The 10,389-nt window shown below is 41.3% G+C and overlaps 1 protein-coding gene across 1 annotated transcript in view; it reads left to right on the forward strand.

Moving 5' to 3' along the window:
• The window catches only part of OIT3 (oncoprotein induced transcript 3), a 33,096-nt gene extending 27,742 nt beyond the window's left edge, over positions 1 to 5,354 (forward strand). Inside the window, exon 9 of the mRNA XM_018571410.1 lies at positions 5,126 to 5,354. Coding sequence (XP_018426912.1) covers positions 5,126 to 5,293 — 168 coding nt within the window. The 3' untranslated portion in view covers positions 5,294 to 5,354. The remainder of the gene's footprint in view (positions 1 to 5,125) is intronic.
• Positions 5,355 to 10,389: the final 5,035 nt, after the last annotated feature.

Raw genomic sequence — 10,389 nt, forward strand, 5'->3', positions numbered from 1 at the left:
ACAATGGGCATGTAAGTATCAGAACTGGATCATGGAGCAATGGAAGAAGGTGGCCTGGTCTGATAAATCACATTTTCTGTTCCATCGTCTGGATGGCTGGGGGCAAGCTGGTGTGATGCATTTGGTAATATTATGCTGGGAAATTTGGGTCCTGCTATTCATGTGGATGTTACTTGGGGCCTCTTTCAGCAGCATAATGCATTCTGCCACTTTGAAAAAAAATGTTCAAGAATGGTTTGAGGAACACAACAAGTTCAAGCTGTTAACTTGGCCTTCAAATGCTCCATATTTCAGTCCAATCAAGCATCTGTAGGATGTGCTGGAAAAACAAGTCCGATCCATGGAGGCAGCACCTTGCAACTTACAGGACTTGGATCTGCTACTGAAGGCTTAGTGCCAGATACCACAGAGTACCTTCAGAAGTCTAGTGGAGTCTATACCTTGACAAGTCAGGGCGTTTTGACAGCAAAAGGGGGGCCTATTTAATATTAGGCGGGTGGTCATAATGTTATGGCTGATCAGTGTATATATACTGTATATACTGTACATATGAACATGCAGACAATCCTTTCCTGTAGAGTGTAGGGGTTGCCATTGCTGAAAATGCTGATCCTCTGGCTTCAATATTTTCTGAGTCACTGAACTGGAACAAGTATACAGATCAGGAAGGTCAGATAACTGTTAAGCATCCTTATCTGCACTGTTTTATTGCGCTGGATGCGCTGGACATTGGAAGTGATTGCTGAGGGCACGCTTCCAATGACAGTACAGCAGGGATGGGGTTGACAGGTATCGCCTAACTAGGAGTTTTTCTTACAGGGTTTGGAGTTGTTGCACACAGCCTACAGGTATGCCATTCAAAAGAAAATTCTGATTAAAAAATCTTGCAGTGCTTTTTAAAGTACTGGGGACCATGGAATGCAGGTGTTTTTTTTAATGTTGAACTAACCCTTTAATTTAGGTTACATTTTATTAATGTTTTACTATGTCTTAGAATGTCGTGGTGTTTTGGTATTTGCTCTCTAGTCTGTTCAATAAAAGCCTTAGCACCTCACAAATCAATGAAGAGAACCTGGTTCAATTAGTGGATTTTAGATAACACTTGTTTGCTGCAGGAATAAAGGTTGTTCTTAATCCATGAGATGTGATAACTTGCTGCTCAGTCATCAGTATTTTAAACCTAAAGGACTTTGTCTATGGAAGAACCTGCATTGTAATCTTGTGTTGTAGTATATATTAATATGTTAGCTTAGCACAAAATCAGCTATAGAGCCTAGTGTTGGCTGAAGAAAGTGTTTAATTACCAATAAGATAATGGCCATTTATCTATGTGATGTTGTGTTTCTATTTTTCCAAAACCAGTTTATTCTCTCTAATCCAAGTGTTCTACATGGCCTGGTAGCATCCAGGTTTATGAACGTTTTCTTTCCTAAAAATTTATTTTACAAAAATGTTATTAGTTTAGGAGCGTATAAAACATTGTACAGGAACAACAACAACAATCCTGTGGCCTTGCACAGCGGCCAGATTTTTTAAAAGTCTCATTAACTATAACATGCAATACCAGGGCCTATGGGATAGTTGAGTCACAGTAACCTTGAAATGGAAATAATTGGGTCACATGTTTTTATAACGTAGAACCTAAATATTTATGTCCACAGGGTAAATGGGTTTGATCCAGGCTCTTGTTTTCCAGTGTTGTTGTTGTCAAATATTGGCCTCCAACAAGTAGTTCAGAAGCCTCATGTAACTGTCTGCCACCTTTGGTGTTGCTTATCAGGTACTATGGCTTTGAAATAGCAGTCTGTATAAACATGTGTTGCAGTATACACTTCCCATAAATATGAAGGTAAGTTTATGAAAAACACTCAAATGTACAACCCGAATTCCGAAAAAGTTGGGACGCTGTTTTTAATCTACATAAAAACAGAATTCAATGATTTGCAAATCTCATAAACCCGTATTTTATTTACAATAAAAAGTAGAAAACATATCCAATGTTTAAACTGAACAAATGGACAGTTTTAAGAAAAAAATAAGGTCATTAAAATATTTTATGGCAGCAACATCTCAAAAAAGTTGGGACAGGGTCATGTTTACCATTCTGTAGCATCCCCGCTTATTTTAACAACACTCTGTAAACATCTGGGAACGAAGGAGACCAGTTGCTGGAGTTTTGGGAGAGGAATGTTGCCCGATCCTTACCTGATCTAGGATTCTAACTGCTCAACAGTCCTGGGTCTTCTTTGTTGTATTTTCGTTTGAAGATGCGCTAATATTGTTATTGGTGAGGGGTCTGGACTGCAGGCAGACCTGTTAAACACCCGGGCTCATGTACTACGAAGCCACGCTGTTGTCATAGATGTAGTATGTGGTTTAGCATTGTCCTGCTGCTATATGCAAGGCCTTCACTGAAACAAAGGTCATCTGGATGGGAGCATATGCTGCTCAAAAACCTGGATAGACCGTTCATCATTGATGGTGCCTTTCCAGATGTGCAAGCTGCCCATTCCATACGCACTAATGCACCTCCATACCATCAGAGATGGAAAAACAGAGAAAAGAAGCGCTACTACCCTTTAGTTGTGCATATATGTTAGGTAATAAACACCATTGGTTTAAGTATAATACAAAATAATCATATAATGATGAGGTGACTCACTGTTTGATGGAGATGATGGGTGAGTCAGTGATTGCTGATGAAGAAGGATGGTGCCTGCAGATGGGAAAAATCTGCCCAGAATCCTGAGGACCCCCGCCAAAAAAAAACACAAACCCCCCCAATCCACATACCCTGAAGCAACCACAAAAAAAAATGAAGTTGGAAAAATAGAAAAAGAAAGATCGAAGAAAAAAAATATTTGAACAAAACATGTCTCCAGGAAGCGCAGGACCTCACAGCAACCGAATCTTTCGAAAAATGCCTCCTCCAATGATTGCGGGCCTGCCGCATAAGGCTGGGGTGGGTGGCGGAACGCGCAGTTCGATCCGGTCCCGGCCCCTCTCCCGCAGGCTCGTGGGGTAGTTGGGGTAGTTACCCTGCTTGCGGAACACACACATAATGCAGCATCTGGGGCACTTGCCCCCCCAGTTTTGACCTTGGATATTGGTGCATCCATATTTACAGCAATGCAGAATGGCAGAGGCTATAGAGGACTACAAATCCCAGAAATACGTTATACAACAATAGCATTGCTGTATAAAGTACTGCTGAGATTTGTAGTCCTCCATAGAGGGTGCCATTCTGCATTGCTGCAATGCAGAATGGCACCTGCTATAGAGCACTACAAATACCAACAGTACTTAGTGTGGCTGCACTGGCGGTAGGTCCGCCCATGAAACTGACCATTAGTGAGTTTTCAGGAACAAAAGCAACAAAAAGAATATAGCAAAAAGAATATAGATTTCCTTTATATAACGGTTTGGCTTATTTTTATACTTATATAGGTTCTAACTTCTTCCTGCCTGTGCGGTTACTGTCAGATACTGCAGATCTTGAAATTATTGCAGACATGGTCACCCACCAAAGGTTTCCCAATGGGCGGGAGTGTCAGATGATCAGATGACTCGACACTCTCGGCGCAGAGACTGGTGGGGCCCGTTTGCCGCCGGATAGCGACTCGATGGTATCCGGCGGGCCGGGGGTGTCAGATGATCAGATGACTAGACACTCCCGGCGCAGAGACTGGGATACCATTGAGTTGGTATCCGGTGGCCGGCGGGCCCCCCAGTCTCTGTGCCGGGAGTGTTGGATGATCAGATGACTCAACGCTCCCGGCGCAGACGGGAGGGCATGCCGGCCACCATCTTGCCGGGACTGAGTTGGAGGATACTGGGCCCCCCCAGGCTTGGGCCCTGGTGCAGACACACCGACTGCACCGGCGGTAGGTCCGCCCCTGGTAGCGCTTCTTTTCTTGGTTTTTCTGTCAATTTTGTATATGGGGTCCCTCTCCCTGTTTAAGAAGCAAGCACACCCGATACCACTAATTATACATATTCACTAACCCATTTCTACAGTAGTGCGCTTACCACACTTTTTTCTTATACCATCAGAGATGTAAGCTTTTGAACTAAGTGCTGATAAAAAGCTGGAAGTTCCCTCTTCTCTTTAGTCCGGAGAATGAGGCGCCCATGGTTGCCAAAAAGAATGTCAAATTTAGATTCGTCTGACCGCGAACAGTTTTCCATTTTGTAATAGACCATTTTAAATGAGTTTTGGCCCACAGAAGACGGCAGCGTTTCTGGATCATGTTCACATATGGCTTCTTCTTTGCATTATAGAGCTTCAACTTGAATTTTTGGATGGCACGCCGAACTGTTTTCACAGACAGTAATTTTTGGAAGTATTCCTGAGCCCATGCAGTGATGTCCATCAAAGATTCATGCATGCTTTTATTGCAGTACTGTCTGAGGGCCCGTAGATCACAGGCATCCAATAATGCGTTTCAGCCTTTTCTCTTGCGCACAGAAATTGTTCCAGATTCTCTGAATCTTTTATGATATGTACTGTAGATGATGATATATTTAAAGTATTTGCAATTTTACATTGAGGAACATTATTCCGAAATTGTTCAACATTTTTTGGACGCAGCTTTTCACAGATGGGTGAACCTCTGCCCATCTTCTGAGACACTGTGACTCTCTAAGATGCTCTTTTTATACCCAATCATGTTAATGACATGTTGCCAATTAACCTTATTAGTTCATCCAGCTCTTCCTTGTTAGTACCACTTACTTTGTCAGCTTTTTGTTGCCCTGTCCGAACTTTTTTGAGACATGTTGCTGCAATCAATTTCAAAATTACCTTAAATTTTCTTAAAATAGTAAATTTTCTCAGTTTAAACATTTTAACGTTTCCTTTTTTCCAGTATGAATAAAATATGTGTGCATGAAATGTGCAAATCATTGCATTCTGTTATTATGTAGATTTTACACAGCGTCACATCTTTTTTGGAATTTGGGTTGTATTATGTTTGTTGTTTTTTTTCCCCTCTCATACCTGACTATACTATTGAAATCGCACTGTATATAAAGTTTTTGGAGTGACTCTGGAGTGGAAGTAAAAATGACTGATCAGCCCTGCCTATAAATATTTTAAAAATATTATTAATTTCCTTGCATATAGGAGGTGTTCCTTCACTGCCAGGTTTTAGTGTGCGGAGTCACAGATGAGCGTTCACGTTGTGCTCAAGGATGTCGCAGACGTATGCGCAGAGAAGCAGATAGAGAAGAGCAAACAAGTCACCTGTCAAACCACCTTCTCACTGGAGGACCTATAATAATAGACATGTAGGAGTAACTTCATTACAAACCAGATCCACTGTGCTGTACATACATACATGCTGCTATATGATACTTCTCCCTGTTTGAACATCTCATCAGCCATTTTATTTATAACTCCTGCCTATTGTCTGTTTTTTCTAAAATTAACCTACCTATGTTCTGGGCATGTATATACTATGGCAATTTCTTATTTTTTTTTAGAGGCTAGGAGCTGCAGTGCAGCAACAGCACGGCTAATGTTTTGTATTGCAGTCTGACTTGTTAGATTATTCAGTAAGGTATTTAGAATGTCAGTGATGAGGTGCAAAGTACAATAACCAGTAGCAACTAACTGCATACCTTAACACTTCCATATCTCTGTAGGCCAAAACACGCATTCAGTTAAATGCCAACAACATTTACCAAGTGTTTCTGAATGCCAGGGACAATGTTAGGGTATCATCAGCTTGCATGGAGCAACAGAACTGCTGTTATTGGGTCGCTCCCTCGCTAGCCAGACCTGCATGATGTTGTGCCCTTGCTAGCAAGTGAGTATCCTCTTGCCTGTGATTCTGCTGCTTGCAATGTAAATAGATATATGTACTGTATAAAGCACAGCATAATATGAAAGATATAGATATCTATAGATATATATGAAAGAAATCCTGTGCTGAGAAATGTCATGCAGCCATGGCTGGAGTGTATGCATACAGGCAGAAAGTGTAATAGAGCCATCATACCCAAGTAAGTTTTGATTTGAGGTCCTCAAGGGCAATATTAAGCACAAAAATGTTATAAACAGCAGGTCAGCAGCAAAAAAGTTACTTCAAAAATGTTACTGCTAAAAAGTTACTTCACAAATGTTGCCACCATGACCGGTAATTTATTTTGTGCATGAAATACCACATTTTTGATTGTCAAATGGTGTATATGGGGTGCATATATGCTTATTAATTTTCCAGGAACATCTGTTATCCTAGATTGACAGGAAAACAGTGAGTAACATTAAAAATGTCCCTAGTAATTGCAGTTACTAACCTGCCTATTTGTTTCTATTTGGTTATGTTCTTATAAGTCTGTTTTGTGCAAAAATACAAGTGGTGTTCTGTAGTTGAAAATATTTCTCCCATATTGTTCATCTGTAAATGATATACAGTATATTCAGCTGCTTGTATAATCAAATGTTTTATAAAGTGTTTTATGATTACATTAAATACATGTGGATACCACTCTTGGCATGTTTCTGTCTTCCACAAGTAAATTATGGATTCACTGCACATGTAGAAACATATAAGGTGCATTATTCTTAGGGAGTATATCATACCCAGGCCTACATGCTGGTTGGGTGAGGCATACTAGGCGGTATGCTACTTACATCAACAGTTTTCTTAAAGGAACTAAAAAAAAATGGAGGCTGCAGTGGGTGCAGTAATACTAGTTGCCTGACTGGCATGCTGATTCAATGGCTTCAATGCTTTTTAAGGCTCTGAGCTGAAACAAGTCTGCAGTTCAAGTGGGAAGCAGCTATGCTCAGTAAGCAGAGGGTGGAAGAGGAGGAAGTGGCTGAAAGGGATGCTCTGTGGCTGGGGTGGCTCTTACACACACACACACACACACACATACACACACACACACACACATACACACACACACACACACACTTTACCTGGTGCCCCCCACTCTGCACATTGTATTGAGAGTGTCAGGCACTCACCCACATGTGGATGCTGTCCATGCAATCATAGGCTCCCCTGCGTTGTCTGAGGAACATGTTGAAGGCAGAAAATTCAGTGCAGCACACTGCTGTGCATACACCTAATACTGGCAGGCTGGTGCTTGGCGTCAGAACCAACTACCGGTCTGTGCAGTATATGGAGTTCTATACCACCACATGGCTGCATATACGTCCAGCAAAAGTGCCCCCCGGCTTGCTTAGTTACAGGGGGATGAGGGAAAGAGGATGGGGGAAAAGGGTAACAGAAGAAAAGTGGGGCAGGGTAAAAGGGGGTGTAGGGGTGTAGTTTTGTCCAAGGAGCTCTCCTGAGCCTCCCCCATATAGCTGCAGAAGCTCTTAGTCAGAACTCTGTCCTCAAGCAGCCCGACCTGCCTCTCTCCCCACCGGGCAAGGCCAGAGCTGCAGCATCTGAATGACCAAGCAGGTGAGGTCTCTGTTGAAATTAAGAGGGAGGGAGTAAATGTGACAGTGTAGAAGGGGTCAGGAGAGCTAAATCAAAGTGAAGATGGAGTGATGCTGAAGGAGCCAGGAGAGGCTCCCATCCCAAATGCACCTCCTGCAGCACAGCGCCCAGAGTGTATGCATTTTCTGCCTCTGCCTGCCCCTCTTTAAAAAATGATATATTAGAATCGCTGACTGGGCTATAAAAACAAGATATGCTATATGTTCCTTAAGCAGATGTTACACTTGTAGATAAATACTCTATTTTAAGGACCAGCGAACCACCTATTTTCATTGAGCACGTATAGTGCACACATGTTCTTTATACATTGGAACTTCTTCTTTTGCCATAGTGAGATAGAGCCCACCAATTTCTGCTGCTTTTAACATTTTTTCATTGTTCAGCTGTTCATCCGTGCACTTTGCCCAGTCTGCAAGAACGGCATGATGTATGACCCTTATTAGGGACCTATCTTTTAAGGTTCTGTTAAAGAAGAAAAATTACCTTGTCCCATTTTCTAAAGCAGACTGTTTACATCAGGGACATCAGAGACAATGCTAAACTGGCTGGCTCATTTAAGCTAGGCTATAGCTATGCACTACTTGTCACAACATCCTACTAAAGAGACCCTCGGCTGTACTTTCAACATTTTAACTATTTAAGTTTGGTATTACAAATGTACTGTATAGACACACTTTTCGTAAGTTGATTCAGTTTTCAGTTGGTTCAATACCTGTTTCCCATCCTGCTTCTTCTCCACATCCTCAGTGCTTTGATGACGCTGTTTGACTACCCTGGAAGCTAGCATCCTGAGACCAATCTAGTAATATGAATTCACATACTCTGGTTCCACTGCATCAGCTGTTAACTATTGCAAAAATGTTGGGATATGGAAGATCAAAAGTGAGTTGCATACATAAAAGCCATTGTGTCCTGATGTCCTTTTCCGTGCTTAGGATAGACACGAATCACTTTTATTTTGGTGTTACACAGTTTAAAATGCATACAGTATTTTGCACAAAGAATCTGCATCCTTGGTTATAAATCTTTAACTTTTGCCAAACTGACTTTAATAGTTAGACTCTGCTTGTTCCAGACATAAATAAGGCTTTGTGGCTTCAGGCAGAATGTGATTTATCATTTCAGCAGTGATCAGTGTAATGTATCCGTATCTTCTTGTGGGAGCAAAGATTCAATGTAATTGCAGTGATTATTTTAACTGCCTTTCGAGAACTATACATTATTTTATTTGGCCTTATGCTTTTATGTCTTTAGACATCACACTTTCAAATTTTATTGGTGACGGACTCGGGAACAAAATTGTATTTATTGTGCAGTGGTAATACATTGTTTCACACACTATTACCTTTAACTTAAAGGAAGAGTGTAGTGTATTTTGAGATACTATTGCAGTGTTTGTTCCAAAATCATTTCTGATATGTCTAAGATATTTTTACAAGCTATATTATAATTTCCTTACCACATCCAGAGAGGTTTAAAATACAAGCACCAAATGCACAGTGATTTGCTAATACATGTTTGGATTTGGTGGGCATTTCCATAAGTTTTAAAAAACCATTAATAAAATATTTTTAACTGTAGGCACTTTATTTGTGAAAAGTTCAATGCATAGAAGAGACAATAATTCCATAGGTATTCCCAACTTTAAGCAATGATAGTAATAATGGACAGTTTCTGATTACCTAATAGCAGACTCCTCTATCAGATAGTCACTCGCTATTGCACAGAGTTCTAGCTTATTGGAACATCTTTATGTGAGCGTGGCCATTCCTTCATTCTTTTATGGAACAGAGGGAAAGATTGAAATGCTGCATGGTTGCCACTGCCGGCTTTCATGCAATGCTAGGGAACAAAACTGCCCAGTTATACCGTCTATAGAAATCCATAGACATAAGATGATTGTTGATAACATAATGTATATGGGTGGCCTTCACGTTTCCCGACAAGCCACTATGGAGGGGGCAACCAATCAACTGGTTAAGAAAACTTGGTCTGATTGCTGTTGTCCTCTGAAAAGCTATAACAAGCAACCTCTATTTGGCTACCTCCTTCCCTCTTGCTCTCTTCCTGAAAACCACAGGACTGAAAAATCCTACTTAGTTCTGCCTTGCTATGTAATGTTTATAAGTCGGCTGGGGAGTTGTGTTTTCCATAATTAACCCTGTCTGCACTGTATTGGCAGATTTCATTATCACTTGTGACCTAAATATACAGGACTGTCTGTCCTAACAAAGGGCTAAAGATCTCAAGACATTGTAAGTTAATGAACTGTCTGTCAGTCTTGTCCCTCCAGTCTGTACCTTATCTCTACACTGTCATCTTTTCCAAGCAGTAGAAGCTCTTTATATAATCCTGCTCCAAACAAACTACTACAAAGGTAAACATTTTGTTTTTATTATCTTTTGGAATGCTGTGTGAATGGGAAACGGGGTTCTCAAATTTGATGGAAATACACTTTAAAGCCATGGGTTTCAATTGGTGGGTCCCAACCCCCATGTTCATTTTGTCACCGCGTACTTTCCACTGTGCTAGGTGAGAGGCTCCTCAGCCTCCCCTAGCGCAGCACTGTCAGTTCTCCTTCCCGAGTGTCAGCTTGAGATGGAGTGGGCTGGGTGTATGACCGCGAGGGAGCTCCATCCATACATGCATTGGTAACAGCTCCCTTATCTGTTCTGTAGAAGTGCCTGGGCCTAAGTGATGTCACATTCTGATTTCCAGCACCTCTAAAGGGCGTGCAAGGGAGCTGTACAAGCAATGCACATAGAGATGGATCTCTGTCACAGCACAGCAGCCCACAGTGGACCCCAGGCTGAGGATCCATTCCAGTTATTGTAAGGTAGGGAGACTGGGTTGATGTTTAAAAAAAGAAAAAAAAATGTATGTGTGAGAATGTCTGTGAGTGTGTGAGATTGTATCTGTGGTTGTGTGT

The sequence above is a fragment of the Nanorana parkeri genome, unplaced genomic scaffold, assembly GCF_000935625.1.
Source record: "Nanorana parkeri isolate BGI_ZX_2015 unplaced genomic scaffold, ASM93562v1 scaffold1750, whole genome shotgun sequence".
Taxonomy (NCBI): domain Eukaryota; kingdom Metazoa; phylum Chordata; class Amphibia; order Anura; family Dicroglossidae; genus Nanorana; species Nanorana parkeri.